The sequence below is a fragment of the Pongo pygmaeus genome, chromosome 15, assembly GCF_028885625.2.
Source record: "Pongo pygmaeus isolate AG05252 chromosome 15, NHGRI_mPonPyg2-v2.0_pri, whole genome shotgun sequence".
Lineage (NCBI taxonomy): Eukaryota > Metazoa > Chordata > Mammalia > Primates > Hominidae > Pongo > Pongo pygmaeus.
In genome coordinates this window covers 68666402-68693177 of record NC_072388.2, presented here as the reverse complement: position 1 = coordinate 68693177, position 26776 = coordinate 68666402, and the positions used below count along the sequence as shown (strand labels likewise).

General features: G+C 42.1%; 3 protein-coding genes across 19 annotated transcripts in view; 2 read left to right on the top strand and 1 right to left on the bottom strand.

The window, feature by feature from the left end:
• Positions 1-16067, top strand: part of SLC10A1 (solute carrier family 10 member 1) — a 22805-nt gene extending 6738 nt beyond the window's left edge. The window contains exons 2-5 of the mRNA XM_054447723.2: positions 6038-6248; positions 12992-13170; positions 13829-14025; positions 15961-16067. Coding sequence (XP_054303698.1) covers positions 6038-6248; positions 12992-13170; positions 13829-14025; positions 15961-16067 — 694 coding nt within the window. The remainder of the gene's footprint in view (positions 1-6037; positions 6249-12991; positions 13171-13828; positions 14026-15960) is intronic.
• Positions 2579-25211, bottom strand: SRSF5 (serine and arginine rich splicing factor 5). Of its 17 annotated transcripts, XR_010123743.1 has the most exons (11): positions 25052-25188; positions 24025-24169; positions 23634-23704; positions 23412-23510; positions 23057-23126; positions 21765-21838; positions 21204-21314; positions 20766-21116; positions 17514-17637; positions 7191-7343; positions 6309-6728 (listed from the first exon to the last, which is right to left on the bottom strand). XR_010123743.1 is itself a non-coding variant. In XM_054447725.2 (8 exons), the coding sequence occupies exons 2-8, from the start codon at positions 24148-24150 to the stop codon at positions 20849-20851; spliced, it is 819 nt and encodes a 272-aa protein (XP_054303700.1). In that variant the 5' UTR covers positions 24151-24169; positions 24927-25211; the 3' UTR covers positions 20303-20848. The 17 variants fall into 17 exon arrangements, 11 of the variants coding, with proteins under 11 accessions (XP_054303700.1, XP_054303701.1, XP_054303706.1 ...); XR_008493585.2 differs by lacking the exons at positions 6309-6728; positions 7191-7343 and adding an exon at positions 2626-3765; XR_010123745.1 differs by lacking the exon at positions 7191-7343 and having other exon boundaries at positions 25056-25189.
• LOC134738157 (uncharacterized) lies at positions 24594-26776 on the top strand. Its single transcript, XM_063651741.1, has one exon. It carries the CDS (start codon positions 24627-24629, stop codon positions 24993-24995), a length of 369 nt encoding a protein of 122 aa, XP_063507811.1. The 5' UTR covers positions 24594-24626; the 3' UTR covers positions 24996-26776.

The window sequence follows — 26776 nt, the reverse complement described above, 5'->3', positions numbered from 1 at the left end:
TACACTTTGATAATGTCTTACAGATTGCTTATGTTAATTTAGTCAAATTTGCCAATATTTTTCCTTTGTGGTTTATGTCTTTTAGGGGTTTCTTTAAGAAATCCTTTACTATCTACAAGCCTGGCCAACATGGCAAAACCCCGTCTCTACTAAAAAATACAAAAAAATTAGCTGGGCGTGGTGGTGTGCACCTGTAATCCCAGCTACTCAGGAGGCTGAGGCATGAGAATCAGTTGAACCCAGGAGGCAGAGGTTGCAGTGAGCCAAAATCATGCCACTGCACTCCAGCCTGGGCGACAGAGAAAGACCCTGTCTCAAAAAAAAAAAAAAAAAAAAAAAATTTGACTGTCTACAAAGTTACAAAGATATTACCCTGTATTTTCTTTGAAAAGTTTTAAATGTTTGATTTTCACATGGAGAGCTCCAATCAATGTAGAACTTATTTTTATGTATGGCATGAACTAATTTTATCTTTTCCATATAAATAGAAGATTCCAAGCCACGCTGAGTGAATTTTTCTCCAGGTATTTGTAATGACCTCTCTCTCTCATAAATGCAGGGCTTGTGTCTGGATCTCTCTTCTCTTCTACGGGTCTATGTGGCTACCCTTGTACCAGTTCCACACTTTCTTAATTACAATTTTATAAGTTTTGTTATCTGAAAGTTAAGTCCCCCTACCTTGTTCTTGAAAATCATGGGCCGGGCACAGTGGCTCACGCCTGTAATCCGAGCACTTTGGGAGGCCGAGGCAGGCAGCTCACGAGGTCAGGAGATCGAAACCATTCTGGCTAACACGGTGAAACCCTGTCTCTACTAAAAATACAAAAAATTAGCTGGGCATGGTGGTGGGCGCCTGTAGTCCCAGCTACTCAGGAGGCTGAGGCAGAAGAATGGCGTGAACCCGGGAGGCAGAGCTTGCAGTGAGCCGAGATCACACCACTGCACTCCAACCTGGGCGACAGAGCAAGACTCTGTCTCAAAAAAAAAAAAAAAAAAAAATCATGTTAGCTATTCATAGCCTTTTACTCTTTCACTTGAGTTTTAGTATCAGCTTTCAAGTCTACAAAAAAAATTATACATCTGGAAGTTTTATTAAATGTGCATTACATTTATATATAAATTGAGAGACCATCTTTGTAATATTGAATCTTCCCATCTATGAATGTGATATAGCTTTTCTTTTACTTAGGCCTTTTTTAATACCTTTCTATAAAGGTTTGTAATTTCTTTCATAAAGATCTTACATGTCTCTTAGATGTGTAAGTATTTTCTAGTTTTGTGAATATCATAAATGGTGTCTTTTAAAATATATATATATTTGTTTCTAGTATATCAGACCCAATTGATTGATTGACTGATGCTAATGTATTTAGAGCCTCATACATTTTCTTACTTACCAGTTATAATGGAAAATTACTTAGATTTCCTCTGTGGACAATCCTATCATTGGCAAAACAAGAAAGTTTCATTTCTTCTTTTCCCATCCCTATACTTTTTCTATTTCTTGTTTTGCTGTGCTTACTAGGGCCTATATATAGTATAATTTATAAAAGAGGTAATAATAATTACTATCTTTGCTTTATTCCTCGTTAAAGAAAATTCCTCTAACTTTTTACCATTAAGTTTAATGTGTAATATACTTTTTCTAATAGATTTCAAGTTAAGGAATTTTCATTCCGTTGCTAGTGTACTAAATTTTTATTATATAAGAACATTAAATTTTGTTGACTTTTCTATATCTACAAAATTATACCATTTCTTTAATAATATAGTAATATTTATTAATAGATTATCTAATGTTAAATCATTCTTACTCATCTTGTTCATTTTATTACTTTTTTAAAACATTGCTTGATTTATTTGCTAATATTTTATTATTTTTGCTTCTATGTTCACAAATAAGAGTGGCCCCCAATTTTCTTTTCTCATAATATCATTCTCCAGCTTTCGTTCCAAGATCATATTAACCCTATACGATAAATTAGGGCATGTTTCCCCTTTTTATATTATCTGGACAGATTTGCATAATATTGCAACAATCTGCACTTTGCATGTTTAATAGAATACTACCGTAATACAGTATAAATCATGTGGGGTTCTAGAAGATAGGTTTTGAACTGCTTATTAAATGTCTTAAATGATTCTAAGTTGAATCAGGTTTTCGGCTTCATATTGACTTGGTTTTGTAGGTTATATTTCCCATGAAATTGTCCATTTAAGTTAAAAATGAAAGTATAAAAATGTCCTTAGTTTATGACTTTTTAAAATCTTCATTTTCTCTGTAGTTATGTTCCCTTTTTCATACTAACCTCATCAATTTGTGCCATCTCTCTTTTCCCTGGTCTTGCCAGAGGTGTCTATTTAATTGGCCTTTAAAAAAAAAAAAGAAAAACCAAAAAAAAAAACCCTACTTTTGGTTTTACTGATTCTAACAATTTACAAAACTTAAGAAATTTCTTCCTTTTCTTTTTATTGGGTTTGTTTTGTTTTTCTCTTTCTAACCTCTTAAGTAAGGTGCTTAACTCATTAATTTTTAATCTTTCTTCTTTTTCAATATAAATATGTTAGGCTATAAATTGCCCTTTAATAATTGCTTTATTTGCTCCCCGCATGGTTTTTAATTACTATTTATTGAGATATAATTCACATACCATAAAATTCATTCTTTAAATTGTACAATGCCTTGGTTTTTAGCATATTTCCAAGCCTGTGAACCTATCACCATTATCTAATTTCAGAACATTTTCAATACCCCAAAAAGGAACTCCATCCCATTTAGCAGGAGTCCCCATTTCTCTCTCCCCCTTCAACCCCTGACAACCACTAATCTCTTTTCTGTCTCTATGGATTTCACATAAATGGAAGCATTCAATATGTGATCTTTTGTATCTATACTTCTTTCACTTAGCATATTTTCAAGGTTCATTCATGTGATAGCATGTCACAATACTTCATTTGTTTTTGTAACTGAATAATATCCCATTGTATGGATATAATACATTTTGCTCATCCATTCATTCAGCTGATGGACATATGGGTTGTTTCTACTTGTTCCCTAGTATGAATAATGTCTATGGAAGCTCATAGGCAAGTTTTTGTGTGAACATGCTTTCTGTTCCCTTGGAATATACACCTAAGAGTAGAATTGCTGGGTTATATGGTGACCCTGTGTTTAAATTTTTTAGAAACTGCCCAACTATTTTCCAAAGTACCATTTTACTTCCCACCAGCAGTGTATGAGGATTCCTAATTTTCCATATACCCTCCAACACTTGTTATTGTCCGTCTTTTTAATTATAGCCATGCTAGTAAAGTGGTGTCTCACTGTGGTTTTGATTTGCATTTTCCTAGTAAGTAATGATGTTGAGCATCTTTTCATGTGCTCATTAGCCATTTGTATATCTTCTTTGGGAAAATATCTCATTCAAATCCTTGGCCCATTTTTTACTTGCTTTATTATTGCATTATAAGAGTTCTTCATATATCGGCCGGGCACGGTGGCTCACGCCTGTAATCCCAGCACTTTGAGAGGCCGAGGCAGGCAGATCACGAGGTCAGGAGATCGAGACTATCCTGGCTAACACGGTGAAACCCCATCTCTACTAAAAATACAAAAAAAATTAGCCAGGCGTGGTGGCGGGCTCCTGTAGTCCCAGCTACTCGGGAGGCTGAGGCAGAAGAATGGCGTGAACCCAGGAGGCGAAGCTTGCAGTGAGCCGAGACTGCGCCACTGCACTCCAACCTGGGCGACAGACAAGACTCCATCTTAAAAAAAAAAAAAAAAAAAGAGTTCTTCATATATATTCTGAATACTAGACCCTTATCAGATATGACTTGCAAATATTTTCTCCCATTCTCTTGTTGGCTTTTCACTTTCTTGATGCTGTCCTTTGAATCACAAGTTTTTAATATTAATAAAGTCTGATTTGCCTGTTTCTTTGGCTGTTTGTGCTTTAGTTGTCTTATCTAAGAAACCACTGCCTAATCCAAAGTCCCCTCTCCATGTTTTTTAAATATGTATTTTATTATTTTTATGTTCTAAATACTGTTTCCACCATGATTTCATATTTGATTGATGATATAATTAGAAAGTTCCCCTCCCCGCATCCCATGATCCTTTTATTATTGGTTGCTCAGTTTCAATGCTCCTCCCATCCCAGGTCTAATACCTCAATTCTGGTCCCTTCCTTGGGCATTAAAGCCTCCACAGTGCCAAGATTAACACCCCACTCCCCTCCAGAACCCCTCTATGAAGCTTCAGCTTGAGCTCCCCCACTAACTACTTTGCATTTGTTTCTTGTCTGTGGGCACCTTTTTTTTAGTGGAGTGGCGCTAACATAGCTCACTGTAACCTCAATCTTCTGGGCTCAAGCCATCCTCCTGCCTCAGCCTCCCAAGTAGCTGGGACTACTGGTGCACACCACCACACCTGGCTAATTTTTGTGTGTGTGGTTTTTGGTTTGTTTGTTCATTTGTTTGTGTGTAGAGACAGGGGTGTTACTTTGTTGCCCAGGCTGGTCTCAAACTCCTGGCTTCAAGCAATCCTCTCTCCTCGGCCTCCCAAAATGCTGGGATTATAGGCATGAGCCACTATGCCACACTTAAAATAAATTGAGTGTTAATTTCTTACAAGCTCAAGTGTATATTTAAGTGTTCACTGGGGTGGGGGAGTTCCTATTATCTAGTTCACAATTTTCTTTGAGGGACTCTTTTCACCTCTAACAGCTCTTATCCTTATGACATGTCTACCTATTGTTCTTGATGGCTACGCTCTGGAACCTTTGATATAGGCTGCTCTTCATGCATATTTAAGCCATATTCCATCTTTATGGAAATAATGAAAGAAGTGTAGATGGAGGGCAGGGCTGTGGGGAGGAGGACGGACACACTGAGTGTGGTTTTCCTAGGGTCTTGCCAAGCCCTCACCTCCCAACCACCTTCCCACTGGAATAAAAGTCAGAGCCATATATTGTTCATGTAAATGTCCATAAATCTAAGGAGATGCCCTATCAGCTTCCTTCTCAGTTGACCTTTCTGGAGGGCCTCTCCCTAGACAGGGTCCTGGGACTAACATATATAAGATTCCAAATGGAAAAGGAAATTGGACAAGTAGGATACATATTAGAGCTGGAAGGATATATTATTCTAGCTCTGAGTGTCATAATTTATTTTAAATAATATCAAGAGGAACCAGAAAGTAAAGAACATGAGATCACCAGAGTTGGGGACTGGAATACTATCCAAGATGCAAAGCAAATCTGACCAGGTTATCTTGCCACTTACTCAACCCGGGTATCTATTACTGCCTTCTCTACTACCCCACCATTATGGCCCTTCAATTATTCTGTTTCTTACTGCTTCACTATTTCCTTTACAGTCCTTTTAATAATGGTATCTGTTTATTGATTTTTCTAGTAGGGTTTTTGACTTCTGCCTGACCATCACTCCCATGCCACCCATCCCCAAAGACCAAGTGTCCTGTCACTGTGTCTCACACTCAGACTCCCCACGAGGTAAAATGTGCTGATATAGCTAATTGTTACTGTCTCCGCTAGACAAAGCCACTACAACCAGCCATTCCCTAGGCTCTAAACCAGATATTTAGTAACTGTGGGTCAGGTGCCATTCCACAGTCCAATGGGCTAAAATGACCAGAGTAATGGAATCACACAGCTTTCTACAAAATGGGCTTGGCATGGGGGAGGTGCTCGATGCAAAAAAGGTTGTATTACAGAGAAGGAGATCAGAATGGCTCCTTCCACAATGAAGCACACAGGGATTGAAGCAGATGAACTAGCCTAAGTTCAAATCCTGCCTTGGCCACTTACTACCTTGTGCGATTTTGAGCAGGACACAACTCTTCTAGTCCCCAGCTTCCCTGTCAGCGAAGTTAGTAATACTTACTGCCTAATGATATGGGGAAAAGGAACTGAAGCCACATATGTCAAGCACTTAGCACAGTGGCACTTAGCAGGCACTCAACAAAATAGTCTATTTATGGGCTCTCTCTCTCCCCTCTTCCCATGTCTCCCACCAGCATTGTGATGACCACCTGCTCCACCTTCTGTGCCCTTGGCATGATGCCTCTCCTCCTGTATATCTACTCCAGGGGGATCTATGATGGGGACCTGAAGGACAAGGTGCCCTATAGAGGCATCGTGATATCACTGGTCCTGGTTCTCATTCCTTGCACCATAGGGATCGTCCTCAAATCCAAACGGCCACAATACATGCGCTATGTCATCAAGGTAAGAAGCTGGGGGGCTTGACAAATTAGGGCAAAAGAGTAAAAACACCACATACAATTATAAGGTATAATCATTATATTAATAATAAACATATATATGCTCCTACTAGATGCTAAGTTTTATGCTACGCACGCTGAGGATTCACTGTCACCAGAGTTTGATGTCTGCAGAAAGTGAAGTAACACATGAGGCTGGAGCGGTGGCTCACACCTATAATCCCAACACTTTGGGAAGTTGAGGCAGGTGGATCACTTGAGGTCAGAAGTTTGAGACCAGCCTGACCAACATGGCAAAACCCCGTCTCTATTAAAAATATTAAAAAAAAAAAAAAATTAGCCAGGCATGGTAGCAAGTGCCTGTAATCCCAGCTACTCAGGAGGCTGAGGCAGCAGAATCGCTTGAACCAGGGAGGTGGGGATTGCAGTGAGCTGAGATCGTGCCACTGCACTCCAGCCTGGGCCACAGAGCAAGACTCCATCTCTAAAATGAAAAAAAAAAAAAGAAAGAAAATGAAGTAACACACGAGAGAAACAAGATCCAATTCCAGTGTACACGCAAGTATTTGCAGAAGGCAAGGAGATGGGAACAGTGAGGGCTGGAGTGGTCAAGGAGCCTTCTTAAAAAGGAAGGGCTTGAGGTATTTAGGTAAACCTGAGGAGAAGCCTGAATAGAGGAGTTCAGCCGGCACCAAGGGCAAATTTGGCTGATGTGGCAAGAAGCTAGATGAGGACAGGTAGTGTACCCATTCCCAGCATTTCAGGAGAGGGATGGGGTGGGAAGCGGAGTGAATTAAGGCCACAAAGGTTTTGAGAAGCACTGTGGTCACAGACAGGGTATCATGCCACTTCTTTGTGTGCAGAACTCCTGGAGTGCAGCTATGGTCTCTCCACCAACATTTCCAACATTGGAGTTTGGTCCCTGCCAGCCTCCCCGTTGGCTCACTATTCATCCCCCAGGGCCAGGGGGTCATCCTGGTCCTCAGGAAGGACTTGACCTCCTGACATCCTGTACCGTCTCTGCCCCTGGATCAATGCCTCTGGCCTGGTCTGCAATGCGTGCTGCTGAGAACCCCAAAGTTTGGCAGCAGCTTTGGGCCTGGAACAAAGAAGCCAAGAGTCCAGTTTTCAGGGGGGTTTTATTTTCACACTACCATTGTCTCAAGAGTAGTTTTTGCCCTTGCCCTGTCCCAGTGCCATGGCCACAGCTTCCCCTTCCCGCCTGCTGGAGGACATGAAGGCATCATCCCTCCTCCTTTCTGTGGCCAGTCACCCCATCTCAGCCCTGGATTGCATCATTCTCTCTACCCTTGTACTCAGAGACCTCCTTTTATTGATTATGCCCCTGGCCCAGCAGCCTCCCCTCTCTCTCTCATTTCTAAAACATCTCTGTATTGGTTCTTCACAATCAGCTTTGATACGAACTCACATATCTCCTATCTTCAAAATACAAAACAAGAAGTATCTCTCAGGGGGATTTTTTGTGGAATCCATCTCCCATTCCACCTAATACCTCCCTTTGCTCTCCTTCCTAGCCAGGCTTCAGGAACAGTCCCCCTCACTCCTCTCTCTCTCTGTCAATTGTTTCCTCTCAAACACCTTCCATTTCCCCCATGACACTGCCAGAGTTCTCTCATGAGTGACCAGGCCCTCAGCAATTCATTTCCATTATTTGAATCCCTCTCTTCTCTCCTTGGTCTCCCATCCACCCAGCATCTTGATAACCACCTGCTCCACTTTCTTTGCCAAATCCAATGGTCATTTCTCAATCCTTCCTTGACCTTCTAGCAGCATTGGACATAATTGACCACTGCCTCCTCCTCAAAAGCCTTCTCTGTCAGCTTTAGTGACTCTAAGCTCTGCTGCTTTCCTCCTACCTCTCATGACCTTCAGACTCCCTTATGAGTTCCTCTGGTCAAAGGCACTTCTCTGCATTCAGACCAAGCTTTCTGCCTTTCTCACCAGACCTCTCCTAGCCCAGGATCTGGTCCCTCTCAGGTCTGCAATTACCATCTGCAAGCTGAGACTTCCAGAACAGCATCATCAGACATCAACTCTACTCTCACTCCAGAATCCATTTATTATCTACCAGATCTTTCTATCTGAATATACCTCGGGCATTTAAAACTCAATATATGTTAAATTAAAGTCATCTCCTCCCCGTGTGGTTATCTCAGTCAGTGGCACTGTGTGTGCCCAGTTGCCCCAACCAGAAACTGGAAGTCATTCTCAATGTTCCCTTCTCCCTCACCACTCACACCCATCTAATCAATGACTGTCGATTCCACTTTCTGTTGCTGGAATCCATTCATTCCTCTCCATCCTTACCTCTCACTAGACAACTCAAATGGCCTTCTCATCCAACCTCCTCACCCAGTTTTAACCTGAGGGTGAAGATGTAAAGTACAAATTCTATCATGTCACTCCACTGCTTAAAGCCTCTCATTGACTCCTTCCCCCTAGGATAGAGTTTAAACTCCTTAATGTGGCACTTCTTGATTTGGTCTCAACTGACCTCACCAGTCTCAGCTCTTTTCTCTTTGCACGTGCCCTTCTCTTCACCTGGAACACTCTTCTTCCCAATTCTCACCCCACTCACCATCTTTCACTGGATCACTCCCACTCATCCTTTAAGTCTCAACACAAATAGCGCCTCCCCCAGGAAGCCTTCCTTAACCTCCTAAGCCTGAGTAAGATGCTTGTCCTATTCATTCCCATAGCTCCCAACACTCCAGCTAACCCCTGTAGCAATTATTACACTGCATTAAGAATATCTGTTCATTTTTATTCCCCACTCATTTCAAGAAGCAAGACCATAAGGCTATGTCTTAACACTGAATCCACAGCACCTATCACAGTGCCCCCATAGCTAATGCCTGAGAATAAATAAAGGAATGAAGGGCAAGTCCTGTCTGCTGCTCTTCCACACACCAGCAGAAAAACAGCGTACACAGAGAAACATGTTTGTGTGCATCATTTCATTTCTTTAAGATAGTTTGTGGGGTGCATAAAATTGCTTTTTTAAAAATCCTATACACCCACAAATGATCTTAAAGAAATGCATGTAAAATATAAAGAATATTAAAATGTGAAGTGACCACTACTATCATTTAATGCTACTCTGCCCTCCCCCATTTTATAGGTGGGAAAACTGGGAACCAGAATACCAAGTCATAGTGCTAATGACAACTGATGTGAGAACATGTCTCCTTTCTACCTCAGAGTAGCTTTAAAAGTGTTTCTCTGAGGTTGCATAAAGTAGAGTCTCAAGACCTTTTTTTTTTTTTTTTTGAGACGGCGTCTCACTCTGTCGCCCAGGTTGGAGTGCAGTGGCACGACCTCAGCTCACTGCAAGCTCCACCTCCCGAGTTCACGCCATTCTCCTGCCTCAGCCTCCCAAGTAGCTGGGACTACAGGCGCCCGCCACCATACCCGGCCAATTTTTTTATTTTTTAGTAAAGGTGGGGTTTCACCGTGTTAGCCAGGATGGTCTTGATCTCCTGACCTTGTGATCTGCCCGCCTTGGCGTCCCAAAGTGCTGGGATTACAGGCGTGAGCCACCACACCTGGCCGAGAATCTCAGATCTTAAAGCTAGAGAAGCCTTTAAGATGAAGTTCAGTCTCCTGCCTTATTCCCAATTTGCAGATAGAGTAACTGAGGCCCAGAAAAGTTACTTGGCGGAGCCAGGATTATCTCAACCAGTCTGTTCCTGTTGTGTTGCACATTCACTACTCAATGCCACAGAGGAAATGAAGTCAAAATGAAGCCAGAGAACATTAAAAGGGCTAAGAAATACCTTGGCTGGAAAGACCGAGACTAGTAATAAGGGACTACATAAAAAGTGATCTAAAAAACCCAGGCATGCCCTGGACCCATTTTGCCCCTGGCTAAACCTCCAGGGTTAAACAAACACAAAGTCAACAGCTACACTGATCTTCCTATATTCCAAAACTGGAATCACTCCTGTGACGATGCAGAGACGAACATGTGGGTCAAGCTGCAAAGGCTGAGGTTTCCTTGCTTCTATGGCTCTTCGAGGCCTGTGCTCATCCTTCGTCACCCTGTCCCATAAATAATATAGTGAGTGCCAAACTGGAAAACGAACAAATGACTGTCCTAGCCTCTTATGCACACATAACCCTCCTTGGACCTTGCAAATCAAAATAACCCAACTTTCAATAACTAGCTCTGGCAGCAGGTATCTGCTCACACCGCGTTCAACCAGCTGCATTCGCTGGTGGAAGGTCACATTTAGATATACCAAGATACAATTTCAGGAATGCTCATTTTGAAAGGCAATTCAAGTAATTTTTAACTTACCCATGCAAGGGTTTATCCAAAGGCTATGTGGCTAGAAGGGTGATGAATCTGAGAATGACATGGTCCATGAGCCACTTTCACCATAAGCCATCCACCATTCTTTAATAAGGATACCACCATTTCATTGACTCAACACTCTACTCATGCATTTCCCACACCTGCTGCTACTGATGAACTGACCCCTAACTCCCCTTTGTCTTATAACTTCTGCCAACTTGTGGCTTCTATTGCTCCCAGACCTCTGTGTGTTTTGACACTTGTCCCTGCTATTGCTTCCCTCTCTGTAATCCTGCAAACTTCCTAAATCAGAGAATCTGATTATTTCTACCACTCACCAGCCTGTCCAGGTCACCTTTGTGGGTAGTGTGTGGACATGTCATCTCATGTGTAAGCCAATGGACTGGCTGCCCATGAATGAGCACTCATACCAGTTGTGAGCAGGGCAATGAAGTCAGGTGGCACGAAACATGGTAGCCTATGGAGAAGCAACTACCCAGGGCCACTTGTCTCAGCAAGAGACAAGGGTTGTGGACAGGATAAATTTCCAGAGATGGCAGCAGTGAGAGTGACAGGAACCTCTAGAATGTCAATTCCTCCCCTTTGAGTAATAATAGGAGTTACAGTTTAGTGAGCGGTTCTTATATGCCAGGTCCTATGCTGTCAACCTCACTCAGGTTGAGTGACTCCCCAAAGCTTACAAACCTGGAGACTAGCAGAGCCAGCTTTCCCACCTGGATCATATCAGTCTGTGTTCATAACCACAACTGTGCAGTCCCCAAGAGTCAGAGAACATGAGTGAGAGAAAAAGAGTGAATGCCTATACAGAAGAAGAGGGCTTCTGGATTCGTGGACAATTCCTGTAACTCAATGTCTCCTACATTATCCACTACACTCTTGATGGAGATTAAAAACTATTTGACTGTTGGGTAAAGGACAAATTCGAAAGACAGAAATCCAAAAGGGGAGATCAACTAAAAATGCAAAGGTAAACTGAGAAGTTCACTAGCTAATAAGTCTTTTAATAAAACTTGAAGCACATGGTTATTCAAAAGATGTGTGAAAGTCCTTCCTATGCTGGGATAGGACCACTAATTGGTATAGGTGATGTTTTATATGATCACATCAGTTGCAACAAGTATTAGAAACATAAAGCTGTGCAGCTGAAATTTGAGCAATATGCTAAAATGTCGTTCGGACATTATGAATGTACTTAATGCCACTGAACTGTACACTCAAAAGTGATTAAAATGGCAAACTTTGCTATACATATTTTACTACTTTTTTAAAATGTTACTAGGAAATATAAAATGCAACACATGTGAATGAACCAAAAAGTGAACAACACATATAACTATTACAAAATAACATGATAAGTTTGAGAAAAGTTTGTTAAGTATTTCTTTACTCAGGAGATAAAAGGGACAGTCTTAAATTTACACATACCTGTTTATCATTTTGGAGCACGCAATTCTCTAAAATGCACACTGGGAAGTACAAAGTGCATGGAGTGCACATGCACTTTGAAAGGTTGCATCCTATGTTGCACAATGAAAAACCCTATAATTTCATTCAGAGTAGACCTGCATAGTTTCCAATGATGTTATCACCCAAGATATTTATGAAAGTTCTTTTGGGAACCTCCTTCATATTCAATTTGCAGGTCACTCAAGAAAGTAGGTTTGTCCCCTTATTATTAGACATCATTTTGGGTTTAAAACCGTATTTCCGGGCTTGATCATCCACCTTGTTTACCAGCTGTGTTTTAATGACTCTTGGCAATTTCCAGAAGTCAAATTGATCCTAAAATGGATAAAATCCCTACCTGTAATCAAGGTATTTGAGACGAATATGTATGACAAGTTCTCATGAGTTTCAAAGTATGTGAAACAATGACAGTATTGTAGGAATGTGTATGTAAGTTCCAAAAATACTGACTTTTAAACTTTTATAATATCCATTTTGCAGGAGTCCTGAATAGCCTCACGTAACACTTCACTAAAAGTCTGCTATCCAGAGATGTGTCAAAAGCAGAAACTGTGCTTGGCTGAGTTTGTAATAATCAAAGTGTTAATCAGCTGTCCCCAAGCTTCCTAGCTACTGATAAGAAATCTAAAAAGATGGGCTGGGTGCAGTGGCTCACACCTGTAATCCCAGCACTTTGGGAGGCCAAGGCAGCAGGACCGCTAGAGTCCGGGAGTAAGACCAGCCTGGGCAATATAGTAAGACCCTGTCTCTAATATTAATAATTTCAAAAAAATTTAAAGAAAGGAATCCAAAAAGAAGATAAAGGTCTTTCATATTCCTTTCTACTTCCAGTGTTTTATTGCAATGTTTCCCACCTCCAATTTCTACCTGTGCTTCCCCACCTCTGTTCCTCTCTATCCCCAACTCTTCTAATTGCCTTTTCTTCTTGTCTTCATTCCCAGGGAGGGATGATCATCATTCTCTTGTGCAGTGTGGCCGTCACAGTTCTCTCTGCCATCAATGTGGGGAAGAGCATCATGTTTGCCATGACACCACTCTTGATTGCCACCTCCTCCCTGATGCCTTTTATTGGCTTTCTGCTGGGTTATGTTCTCTCTGCTCTCTTCTGCCTCAATGGACGGTAGGTTTTGTTTTTTTTTTTTTTTTTAAGAAAGGGTCTCACTCTGTTGCCCAGGCTGGAGGGGAGTAGCACATTCTCAGCTCACTGCAGCCTCAACCTCCAGGGCTTAACTGATCCTCCTGCCTCAGCCCCCCAAGTAACTGGGACTACAGGCACAAGCCACCATGACCAGCTGATTTATCTTTTCTAGAGACAGGGTTTTACCATGTTGCCCAGGCTAGTTTTGAACTAATGAGCTCAAGTGATCCGCCTGCCTCAGCCTTCCAAAGTGCTAGGATTACACACGTGAGCCACTGCATGCCTGGAGATGGGTATTATTTTAGGTCCCACTGTCCCATGGGCTTCATTCTTGTCCTAGTCTTCCAGGAAAAGAATAAGAAGCTAGGAACCTGAAATCTCGGCAAGACATTTTCCTGGCAATATGTTCAGATGCACTAACTGGACAAGAGACTTTAGACTTCAAAAAACTTGAGGGAAGGTATTGAATGGGTTAAAAATCCAGACACCAAAGGCATCCAAACACCAACAGCAACAGCAAAGTACCCCTGTCCAGGGTCTAGATTCCATCTGCTGACAAACTCTTTGGTAGCAGCACTGGGACAAAGTTGCTCCCTCCAGTTCCTTCTGAGTATATGTGGAGTTTTCTTCACCGACACAGGTGCAGACGCACTGTCAGCATGGAGACCGGATGCCAAAATGTCCAACTCTGTTCCACCATCCTCAATGTGGCCTTTCCACCTGAAGTCATTGGACCACTCTTCTTCTTTCCCCTCCTCTACATGATTTTCCAGCTTGGAGAAGGGCTTCTCCTCATTGCCATGTTTTGGTGCTATGAGAAATTCAAGACTCCCAAGGGTGAGTACTGAAATTATCCCCACTTCAAGTTCTGCTCCAATATTAGACCTGAGCCTGCCAACAAGCAAGTTTCTAGCAGGGACTTTTTGGACAGGGCTTTTAACTCTTATCAAGTCACTAAGAACCAGGTAGCCCCAAGAAGCATCCAAGAAGTTTTAAAGATCCAAGGCTACTTCCATCAACTGCACTTCATTTCTTCCTTCTAGCTGGGAGAATGAAACTGTGGATGCAGTTTACCTCATAAAACTGAAGCAATTTGGGCTGCTTTATCTCAGTGAGGAGACATCATAGGACAGAACTGCCTTGGACAACTGAGGTTATTAGTTGTGTGAAAGGCGTCTACTCGCAAGAGTTGGGGAAGTTTCCATTTCTCAGGACTAGGTTCTCATTTCCTGGAACCAGATCAGAGCCACAGCACCACTGGCACCTCCATATGAGGAAAAACATATGAAAGCAATGAAGCCTAATATAACCCAGAATAAAGAAAAAAAAAAAAAAGATTCCTCAACTCTAGTTACGCAGTAAAGGAAACTTAAGCATAAGGTTGTTAAACAGTAACTACCTCCACAATAAACTTAATATGATTTATACTTTACTCTGATCACTATGGAATTAACATAGCATCTCTTCTCTAAAATGCTCAGAGCACCACCTTTCAAAATAAAATTGAACCTCAAGACAGACCAGAGACCAGAGTGCCTTCCTCAAAGTGCACTTTAACACCAATTTAAAAAAAAAACAAAAAAACAGGACATTCAAACCCACTTTATAACACATTTCATTATAACTCTAAACATTAGTATATTCTTCCTAAGTACTTACCCAAATCCTTCAACTGTCCCTTCATGTCCATGAACTGAAGTCCCCTTCAAAACCTTTCTAGACCCTAGGGATTATGATTTACACCCTAGGAGAAATATACAACTTTCCCTATTGGAATTTGTTACAATATACTAGCAAATGCCGATTCTCTCTCCCTTTGCAATTAGCTAAGATGTAATTAGGTTGCCAAGCAGCCAACACAAAACAAGTACAGGCTGACCATACTCTAGAACCATTTTAGAAGCTTTGGTTCAAAGCTACAGTAGAGTTGTGACAAAGAATCTAGTCTGATTCTTATCTGAGAGGAATGCAAGAGATTTGCTGCCCTCTTACAAAAAGTGCACAGAAGTTTCTAGACCAACCAAGTTCCCAGATTTGAGGTTTTAGTACCAGAAAGACCTGGAGTGACCTCAAAGGACAATACTCTATGGATCTTTAGCTCTCAAGACTTGAAAAGAACTTTCCTCACAATGTATCTCAGAAGACCCCAGTGGAAACACTAAATCAAAGCAACGTATTTCTTTGGACCTAATGGCCCCAAGAAGCTATTCTCAGGGGGAGGAATCTGTCAAGTTTTTATACTTTTGATTCCTGCACCTGATGGGAGAACAACTCTATATAGAGAACTCTCCCATCTGTATAGAAAGGTGCACGAATCAAAGCTATCTTCAAATTTGCATCACCGCCTACACCGCAGACAAGAAGAGGTAGAACAATTGGGGGTTGGAGGGAAGAACTGGAAACTCTCTTGGTTAGACTTTCTCAAAGATCTTTCCTGCCTGCCTCCTCATTCCCTGAATGCAACACAATCCTTGCATACATAAACTCATCTCCTGTTGTTTTACTGTATAACAAAGAAGTTAGAAGTGAAGTGATGATGAAGACACAATAGTCTAATTCATTAGGACTTTTACTACTAGTACTACCATTAGGGAGACTAAGGGGAAAGTGAGTTTAAAGAGTAAACCATGGGAGAGACGACAGAGATGGAAAATATACACTTAGCACACCCTAGGGCTGAGCTGGCATTTTTGTACTTTCCAGATTAAACAAGCTTCATTGTTCACTCCTCTTGTTCTCTTTCTACACCTATAACCTTTTTTAACTTTACAGGTAAAACAAAAATGATCTACACAGCTGCCACAACTGAAGAAACAATTCCAGGAGCTCTGGGAAATGGCACCTACAAAGGGGAGGACTGCTCCCCTTGCACAGCCTAGCCCTTCCCTTGGTGGCCTGGATTCTGGTCCCAAAGCAATTCTGAAAGCCAGTGTGGTAAACTAGAGAGAGCAGCAAAAATACCTATCTTGCCTGAGTCTTTCTCCAGCATTTCCAGTACATCTATCAGAATCATCAAGTCTTGGCCGGGAACACAGACAGGGTGTCTACCCAAGAAGCCTCACCTATCCCCAACTTAGAATTTGCTACTTATTTTAAAGACTTGTTCAGTGACTGTAAACTCTATGAAACCAGAAACCGAATCTGCCTCTTGCTGGGATCTCCAGAAGTGTCTGATAAGCATCTTAAAGTCACTCAATTCCAGAACTAATCAATATATATGTTTAACCCATTACTCAAATACCCAAATCCCATTCCAAGTTTTGTGACCCAAAAAAGAAATAAATGCTCAAAAGTGCTGTAGAATTAGACTTCAGAAGTTCTAACCTAAAAAGTTCAGATCCTATTCCTTCCGTTTTGAGATTATTGGGATGATGCTCCCGAAAAGTCAAATTTTACATCAAGTTTGCAAAAGTGAACACAGTAAGGTGCAATTAGGCAAAACAAACTCAAAAAATAGCTAATGAAATGAAAAAACTGGGTGAATGCATCACATTAGTAAAGGAGAAAAACTCTGACAAGGAAAAACCAGGAAACAAACATATACATTAACACAATGTTACCTAATAACCTCTTTTTTAAGTTCAGTAGGTATTTGGTTTTAACACAAGGCGCCCCCAAAACTGGGTACAGCAAACTACTGCCAAAATGAGTGGTTTCCCAATTCTAAGAAAAACGTTCAAATACCTAGAATTCACAAATTTCAAATTGTCTCTAATAAAATTTAAACATTTTGCATATCATATGCAAATAAAGATCAAGTAAATGATTAACAACTAATATTAACACTTACAAAAAGTCAATCATGCTTAGTTACTTGGGATTTTTATCATTTTGTATGGTCAGGTACAAACGAAACCAAGACAATATAGTTTTCGGACATCAGTTTGCAAATGTGCAGGACTAACAAATACTCCCAACACCAAAACGAGAAAAACAGATTTGGGTCACTAACATCCTCTTAAAAAACGCAGATTTTTGACAAGGCTACCACCTATCATTTTTACTGATTATATCCATATATACCTACCTGTTCAAATTGTTTTCTCTATTATCTAACCATCATCATCTGCTAGGAGACTTGGTTACATACACGTTACGTAAGAACACATTTGTTTAGCTTTTGAGGAAGACAGGGTTGGCCTCAAACGTCCTTAGAAAGGAATAAAGATGGCCGGACGCAGTAGTTCACACCTGTAATCCCAGCATTTTGGGAGGCCGAGTCGGGTGGATCATGAGGTCAAGTGATTTGAGACCACCCTGGCCAATATGGTGAAACCCCATCTCTACTAAAAATACAAAAATTAGCCAGGCATGGTGGCACACACCTGTAGTCCCAGCTACTCGGGAGGCTGAGGCAGGAGATCGCTTGAACCCCAGAGGCAGAGGCTGCAGTGAGCCGAGATAGCACCACTGCGCTCCATCCAGCCTAGCAACAGAGAAAGACCCCGTCTAAAAAAAAAAAAAAGCAAGGAATAAAGATGAAACGAATATAAACATAGAAAACAAAGGTTAAACCATGCCCTACAAAGGCAGGTCCTAAACCTTTCCTTAGGATTAATTCCACAATCCTCATGGTATCTCAAGCCTGGTTTTGAGTCCCTTTTTGAGACATAATCGTTATCTCCCTGCCATTTTTTCAAAAGAAGGAATTTATTGTACTCCCTAACACCTCTAAGATTAAAAGTAGCTTAAGTCTTGGCTGGGCACAGTGGCCACCTGCAATCCCAACACTTTGGGAGGCCAAGGCAGGCAGATAGATCATTTGAAGTCAGGAGTTCGAGACCAGCTTGGCCAACATGGTCAAACCTCGTCTCTAATAAAAATACAAAAATCAGCCAGACATGGTGGTGGGACATTCCAGCTACTGGGAGGCTGAGACATGAGGATCACTTGAGCCTGGAAGTGGAGGTTGCAGTGAGTCAAGACGACACCACTGCACTCCAGCCTGGGTGACCAAGCAAGACTCTATCCCAAGAAAAAAAAAAGAAAAAAAAAAAAGACTGGCAGAGTGGCTCACGCCTGTAAACCAAGCACTTTGGGAGGTTGAGCTGGGTGTATCACTTGAAGTCAGGAGTTCGAGACCAGCCTGGCTAACAGGGTAAAACCCCGTCTGTACTAAAAATACAAAAAAAAAAATAGCTAAGCATGGGGATGGGCACCTGTAATCCCAGCTACCCGGGAGGCAGAGGCTGCAGTGACCCAAGATTGCCCAAACTGGGCAACACAGCAAGACTCCAACTCAAAAAAAAAAAAAGTTTGTCTGATTGTCTAGGGGTAGAGGGAAAAAACATCAACATACTACCATACAGCACTGAGGAGCATGTTTTAGAAGCCCAAGGGTGAAAAGTTGCTTTTGATGGCAACTTCAGTCTAAGTACTACCTTCAGAGACACTAAGAAAATCTAGATTTCACCATTTATTAAAATAAACCTACTTCCCTCAACTAATTCAACAGGTATACCAACTCCTAAACTCAGCCTCTTATTGCAATTAGCAGCTTTAAGCTTCCGTGGCCTGTTCTAGTCTTAGAAACAGCCGGGGAGTGGCCTTTCAAAAATTAAGGATACCAAAAACCTTTCAATTCTCCCAAATGGAGATTCCCACTTCCCAATCCACATGCTTTTGGGAAGCTAAAAACTGTATTTTTCTAGTGCTTCTAATTCTGCCTTCTTCCAAATCCCTGAAAGGCTAGGGGCAAAAATCTTTTATGTCAACAGAGACAGTGTGGTGTGGGGGTCTTAGGAATCAGACTTCCTGGATTTTAATACCAATACATCCCTGTTCTTTGAAGAATTCCTGAATTCCCACCAGTAAAATGATGGTATTAGATTCAGTCAACACAGAGATAACGGCACTTAAACAGTGCCTGGCTATTACCATCAGATGCTATATAGACGTTATTCACTGGTTCCCAGTATTTATGTAGTCTAGCCCCCACAGAACTAAGAATATATCTAAGTGTCTTGAGACTCCTGTATTAACAAAGCTCATTTTCTACACATCAAAGACAGGGCTTGAAAGATCACATATAGAAGTCTAAGGTTAATGTGGATATGGGACCTTAGGCATTTTGCACTATTGTTTCCCTTAAACATGTACTATCCCATACATTATCTCAAGACAAATAATAGCATGTCAAAGCCCCTTAAGCATTCACGTTATCTGATCACCAAAACTGCATCACAACTGGATAAAGTGGTTCACACCTATAATCCCAGCACTTTGGGAGGCCAAGTTAGGAGAATCACTTGAGTCCAGTTCAAGACCAGTATGGGCAACATAGCAAGACCCTGTCTCTAGAAAAATAAAAAATTAGCCACACACAGTGGTGCACACCTGTAGTCCTAACTACTCAGGAGGCAGAAGCGGGACAATTGTCTAAGCCCAGGAGGTTAATTAAGGCTGCAGTGCACAGTGATCACACACCACTACATTCCAGCCTAGACAACAGAACAAGATCCTGCCTCAAAAAAAAAAAAAAAACAAGGCCGGGCCTAGTGGGTCATGCCTGTAATCCCAGCACTTTGGGAGGCCAGGCAGATGGATCACCTGAGGTTAGGAGTTCAAAACCAGCCTGGCCAACATGGTGAAACCCATCTCTACTAAAAATAAAAATCAGCTGGGCGTGGTGGCACATGCCTGTAATCTCTGCTACCTGGGAGGCCGAGGCAGGAGAATCGCTTGAGGCAGAGGTTGCAGTGAGCCAAGATCGCGCCATTGCACTCCAGCCTGGGCAAGAAGAGCAAAACTCCATCTCAAAAACAAAACAAAAAAACCTGTCATAATCTTTTAAGGTAGGCAAGAAACACTGCTTCCCACCCTATCCTCCTCTTGGCTCTGGAAGCTTAAGTAACCCGATGCCAATAAAATCAGGAGATAAAGGAAAAACTTGGGGGGATAGGGGGGCCACGGACACAAAGAAAACTCAACAATTGTGATTTTAGCATTCACTTATTTCTGTATCTTTTGACTAGCCTGGAGACGTCAAAAATATTATTTTTAAAAAGAGACCGTAACCAACTCCAGGATTCTGGATGTGTTCTGTGTTTTAAATCTACTGTATAACGATGAGAAGTAATCAGCATAGGACTTCTTTAGACAAACAGACAAAAAGTAGTTTTATAGTATTTTATTATCAATAACAAACAGCTGCTTTAATGTGCCTGTCCTGCAGCTGTTAAAGAGTGGAGGACACCCTTGACCCTAACAAGGAAAACAAATTAAGCCTTTATGTACAAGCAAATTTAGAGCTCTTTTAAGTGTCCAAAGCTATTAATTAGTTTAACTGAGGCATTAAACTAATTCTAAATTAACATATTTTTATAACCAGGAACTAAAATGTTCAAATTTTTTTCTAGTACAAAAAAATTAAATTTGCTTTAGTTATAAAAGAGCTCTGTCAATATACACAAACTATATACTTCAGACATTCACAAAAATGTGAGCAGAAGGCTTATCAAAAGACATTTAATACAATTAGTTTTCAACAACCCCTTGGTGGTCCACATCTACAAAGATATCCAGCCCAACCCAACCCCCCTTCCAAATCCCACCCCCACAGAAAAGCACATACTTACCAGAATTTTTAGCAAGTATGGTTTGGGAATTTTTGTGGTTTTTGTTTTTTAAAAAAAGGCCCCCAGGGCAAGTTATTTACAGTTTAATTGCCACTGTCAACTGATCTGGACCTTGATCGGGACCGGGACCTCTGGCGATCCACAGATGCTGGAGACTTAGATCTACTTGAAGAACCACGTTTCTGGCTCTTCTCAGGCACGGGAGACCTACTAACAGAACGGGACTTGCTCCGGCTCCGGCTCCTGCTCCTGCTCCTTGACCGGCTGTAAGATTTGCGACTACGGGAACGGGATCGGCTACGAGACCTAGAAGAACTTCTGGTCCGGGATCGAGACCTGCTTCTTGACCTACTATGAAAAATGAAAAGAAATCAGCCTAGATAGACTCTACAACAAACCCATTAAATACAACTTTTGACTTTAAAAAATTAGAAATACCTGTGCCTTTTGCTGCCTTCAATTAATTTTATTTTTCTCCCATTTATTTCCTTTCCAGAAAGTTTTTCAATAGCATTCTTTAAGTCACCATAAGAGGCAAACTCAACCACCCTAAAATGGAAAAAAGCCACTTTTAAAGTATATACATCCTGTAGTCTCACACATTGCACACAGCAGTCTAGGTAAGTCATTTCTATGTTCACTTCTGCTATTGCTACTATTCAGTCTTATTTCTGGATAACACAGCATTAAAAGAGCAAGGTTTTGGCACTGTTATACTTTGAGCCAATTCATTGTTGAGGCCCTATGCACCGTGGGATGCTTAGCAGGAGATGCCTAGCCCCTACTGACTACATGCCAACAGCATCCTCTCTCAACCAGTTGTGACAACCAAACTTGTCTCCAGACACTGCCAAAGGTGTGGGGAGAGGCGGGAAGCAGCAAAATTGTCCCTGGAGAATCTCTGCATTCTAACATATTCAAATTTTAAGTCCTCAAAACTAAGTTCACAGTAAAATTTTCAGGATATTTTTAAAGACTTTCACAGTTTCCAGTACATACCCTTCATTTAATTTAGGTCGGTGTGCATCCGCAAACGTTACTTCCCCAGCTTGTCTCATGAAATCTTTGAGATCCTTAACACAAGATAATTGTGTTAAGCAAAGAAGAGGAAAGGAGACACACAAACAATCACATGATATAAAAAAAACAAGACTACTGAAAGAGAAGATGTTAGATAAAGTACAAACATGGCATTTACCACACTTGTATTCTATCAGAATTCAAAAATTATCTATGTCAGGGCACGGAATAAGCAAATAGCATATTGCTTTTAAGCAAAATGCTAAAAGAAATTCATATTTTAACATTAAGGTAGTATTAGTCTATGCTGAGCTCAGTACAAAAGAAAAAAAAACAAACAAAAACAACAAAAAAGAAACAGTACATATTTTTAAAGTAAAGACTAAAGTAGAGAAGTTTTATTAAAAAAAAACAGAACATTTACAAGACACCAGTTATTTTGTGCCCCATATGTCATTAAAAAAGTTTACTTTACCTTTATTATTATTTCCCTAGGCTAGTCAAGCAGCAAACCATTAATCGGTCGGAGAAACCTTCATGACATATGCCCGACTGGCTCTTCGCCACCCACTTGAAGGACACTACCCAATCGATGGAAGCCTTTAATCGCACAGCCCTCCCTATTAGCAGACTATTGGCGGATGCAGACATGTTCTACTCGAGCAGTTACCAAGGACCACTTTACTGCGATCAGGATTCCAACGACCACCTAATTTCGTATCTTTCAACTCTTTTCGACCGGACCTCTTATTCGGAAGCGTTACAGGAAGACAGGTCTCAACTTAGGGATCAGATCACGTTATCAACGCTCTGGGATCGCTGCAACCTGGCACTTCAAGGAAGTGCACCGATAACGTCTAGACCGGCAAACACAGATCTAGAGGTGGCCAACTGATCACTGTAGGAGCTGACTGGCAAAGTCAACCAGGCCCAACCAAGAGTGACCAAGACAACGATTAGGATAACCCACAGGCACTCCTCGTCATAAGGCCAACGACACAGACAGGCTGGCAAATAAAGGGTTTAATATTTGGTTAAAAATTGATTTTAAAAAACAAGAAAAATATCCTCAAAACATTTACATTTGATCACTAATATTAAAGTTCAAAATATCCCCCAAATTACATTTAATTAAATGTTTAAAATTACAATTCCATTAAATCCATTAATTTAAGATAAAACTACTTTTAATAAAACAATAAAACATTAGCTACCCATTAACTTTTTTAAAAAGCCACATCAAAATAACTCAAAACTGTATTTCAACAAACCTGCCAGCTGACTCTTGAGGATAAATTCTCAACTATAAGACGATTTTCTGTTCTTACAGGTGGAGCATTTCTGAGGAAGAAAATTCGTATTCACAATGGAAGAAATGCAATGACAGCACTTGTGTTCAACTGTGGGCAAGTTCAAGCCATCAGATATGACAAGCCATTCTAATGACTTCCGTCAATAGATTTGTGTTCTGTGACTCATATAGATTCATCAAGAACAATGGGCTAACGTGGGAATAGAAGAACAGATTATACGGCAGGACCCGGAATCATCACTGCTAATGACTCCTGAACCTTAACTGCTACCCCTACAATAATTGTTCAATGCAGCCATCCACCCTTCACATACCGTCTATCATTTCGAGGTCTGCGACTACTAAAACGGTCAGAGTATCGTCCTCTACCTCTTCCACCTCGTGACCGAGCCCTAGCATGTTCAATAGTAACCCTACAAAAAGGAAAGAAAAATCTCCGTTACACACTTAAGCTACATAAATCTACTTAGAAAAATATTCCAGCAGACCCGGTCTGCTCCATGTCCCAGGGTTATCTAGTTACACAGGAGTCTCACCTTTCACTACAGAGTTCTTTTCCATCAAGCTCATACACAGCATCATCTGCATCCCTCGGATCCTCAAATTCCTAAAATGTAAGCATAAGACTCTTAACACTGGCTTTAGAAGAGTATTCTACAACACATTAAGAGCACTGAAATCAGGAGACAGAACGGGAAGAGTATCTTAACGACACTGCCATACAGTCAAACCTAATCAAGGAGCCACTGGGAGTGGGTTCCAGTGAGCCGGCAAGTTAAAGTTGTTTTCAGCCTCAATAAAATTCAGACATAAGGCTGAGTAACATTTTCTGAAGGCAAATATTCTACCCGGACTCAAGATCGAAAACAACTGCTTATCAAAACCCTACCTACTTAGCAGATAATTCACCCAGTTCTAAATACTTACCACAAAACCAAAGCCTCTTTTCAGATCAATATCTCTTATCCGTCCATATCCCTTGAAGAATCTTTCCACGTCCTTCTCCCTGGCCGCTGGATTTAGTCTCCCGATGAATACTCGACAGCCACTCATGATGTCCGGCTAGTACTTCCTATTAGAAAGTAATTCAATCGAGATAATAGCAATGACTGCCACGGAGAAACGCCTGATTAAAGAATCAAAAACATCAACGGCATAAAATGTTTACCCAGTGATGTTATGAACGAGATTGTCAAGAGTGCCTCTAATGAGGCCAGGTTACTTGCAGACAAAATTAAAACCCAGCTCCCTCCCAACACGGTCCGCTACTGGGCCCAGACCGCAGCAACCGCAACGCCCACTGCCACCTCTCCAACTGCGCAGCCGCACACTCTCCGGGCTCTCCGGCCCCCTCCCATCTGCCGCAGTTAGGAAAGGCCGAGAAGTGCGGGCGGAGCCGCCCTCGCCCTCCGCAAAGCCAGCCCAATGGCGGCCTCGCGGGCGCGTCACAGCGGGTGGAAGCCGGAATCTCGCGACGCCTCGACCGCGCCTGCGCCAACAGCAGCGGGCGGGCGCTCTGCGGCCACAAAATGGCGGCGGTGGAATCAGCGGCAGCACAGCTGCGCGTGCCAAATTCCCTTTTCCCTCCTCCTCCCAGCAACACCGTTCTGGCGGGTCACTGCGGCAGCCCTACAAAAGGCCCAGCCGCATCGCCAGGAAAATCAGGGAGATCCCAGCCCACTACTCTACGTGTCCAGGAGATGAAGACATTAAGACTGGCAGGAAGGGGCGCACAACCGCTGTGTAAAAACGACCCTAACAGTGACCGCCCTTCCACCTCAGTACCCCTCAAACAGTATGCCAAAAGGGAGACGTGCCCCAGCGCCCACCTCGAATCAACTGCGCTCATTAGACGCCATCCTCCGCAAAGAGAGCAGCCCCGGCCGCTCACGATCTGAGCGGCCATGAAGAAGCCTCGATCCGAGAAGGCTTGCCCTCAAAGTGAGCCACTCACCTACCGGACGGGGTCTTTGGCGGCTGAGACCCAGACAGGTCCGTAGTCTGCGACGGAGTCGTCGACCTCCACGCAGACCAGGACTTAACTCGTCTACGCCTCTCCACAACTGACGCACTTAGCAGCTCTGGCGCTCCACAAAATGGAGGGCGCGTCCTGCGTCACTTCCGGGGACGCCCCTGGGCCTTGGGTCCACCCCGTTGGACCTAGGGAAGACGGAAGTTTTGGGAGGGCCGGAAATTTAGGAGGACGTGGGCCTCTTTGACACTGCGAGTGACCGACCCCTGCGCCCGCGGTGGGTGGGGTCGGGGGTGGGAACTCGCTTGGGCGCGGCCGGCTAGTGTCGGAGTTTGGAGGGACATCTGTTGACGTCGCTCGTCCCTGCTAAGTCCTTGGCGTTCGGTTCATCATCTCTCCCAGAAGAGTCTCCTGAGAAAAGTGTCAACCCTTCTTGTATCTAAAGTTTTTCTTAGACACCCAGATTACTAATTAGGAGAAACTTAGCTTCGAGAAATACCTGGCCTTTCCTTATCTCTTGCTGCTTGCGATTTAAATTTGCCCACAAAGCAGGGAGCTCCTAGATGTTCGAGTTCTTTTTTCAACCATGCGACAGCTGTGTGGTTTTGTTGTAGTGAGAAGACTAAGGCACTGAAGTATTTTTTAAATGAAAGGATTTTGACTGATGAAATGTTGAAAATGGGACTGCAGCTAGAAGGCTGTCTTGAATTGAGGCTGGAATACAGATTTCTGCATGTCCATCACTCTGGGAGAGTGGCTGGAAAAGGTTTCAAGCTGCTTTTTTTTTTTTTTTTTTTGAGACAGAGTCTTGCTCTGTCGCCTAGGCTGGAGTGCAGTGGCGCGATCTGGGCTCCGCCTCCCGGGTTCACGCCATTTTCCTGCCTCAGCCTCCCGAGTAGCTGGGACTACAGGCGCCCGCCACCACGCCGGCTAATTTTTTTGTATTTTTAGTAGAGATGGGGTTTCACCGTGTTAGCCGGGATAGTCTCCATCTCCTGACCTCGTGATCCGCCCGTCTCGGCCTCCCAAAGTGCTGGGATTACAGGCATGAGCCACTGCGCCCGGCCTCAAGCTGCTTTTAAGTCCAAATGGTATTTGGTTAATCCTCTCCGTTCAGATTTCTGTAATGTAACACATGAAAGTTTACAATTCTTTAGAAACAGAGAATGCCATGCTTTCAAAGTGGGTGTGAAACACAGCCCTCCATATTAACTCCCGCGTTGTCCCGATAAGGTTGGTAGACCTAGAAACTTAGGCATAAAGAGATTGGTTAACTTTGCTTTAATGCTTTTATGTAGAACCCACTGCACCCCATTTTTGAGAAGTGCCTGGAATGTGGAGTTGCATGCTTGCAGCTAGAGTTAAACAGAGATAAAGTAGTTCGGCAGAAGGAGAGCAACTGACCTCAGGGGCCTTTAGGCACTCAGAACTGAAACTTGGATAGTTTGTAAGGGATAAGCTTGTCAATTCATAGTTATATGTACAAATAAAAAGAGCCTCAGTGAAGTTAGTTACCTATGATGTGGGAGTTAAGGATGGGTTTATAACACAATATCTATTTAATGTATTTGTTCAATGAAAAGAAAAAAATGTTACCTAGTTGTTGGCCTGATGAACATTGGCATTTTATAATGCACAAATTGCCCCAAACCAGTTTGTATTTAATTACATTTGTTTGGTTTCTGCATAATAAACAAGTCTTCCGAT

Excerpts from the sequence above, each read along its gene's own strand:
- SRSF5 (XM_054447725.2), bottom strand. The coding sequence starts at position 24,150 with ATGAGTGGCTGTCGAGTATTCATCGGGAGACTAAATCCAGCGGCCAGG. Across the intron at positions 23,511-23,633 it reads AAAGAACTCTGTAGTGAAAG|GGTTACTATTGAACATGCTA; the intron begins GTGAGACTCCTG and ends TCCTTTTTGTAG. Across the intron at positions 21,117-21,203 it reads GAAGGCAGCAAAAGGCACAG|TAGGTCAAGAAGCAGGTCTC; the intron begins GTATTTCTAATT and ends CATTTTTCATAG.
- LOC134738157 (XM_063651741.1), top strand. The coding sequence starts at position 24,627 with ATGGCGGCGGTGGAATCAGCGGCAGCACAGCTGCGCGTGCCAAATTCC.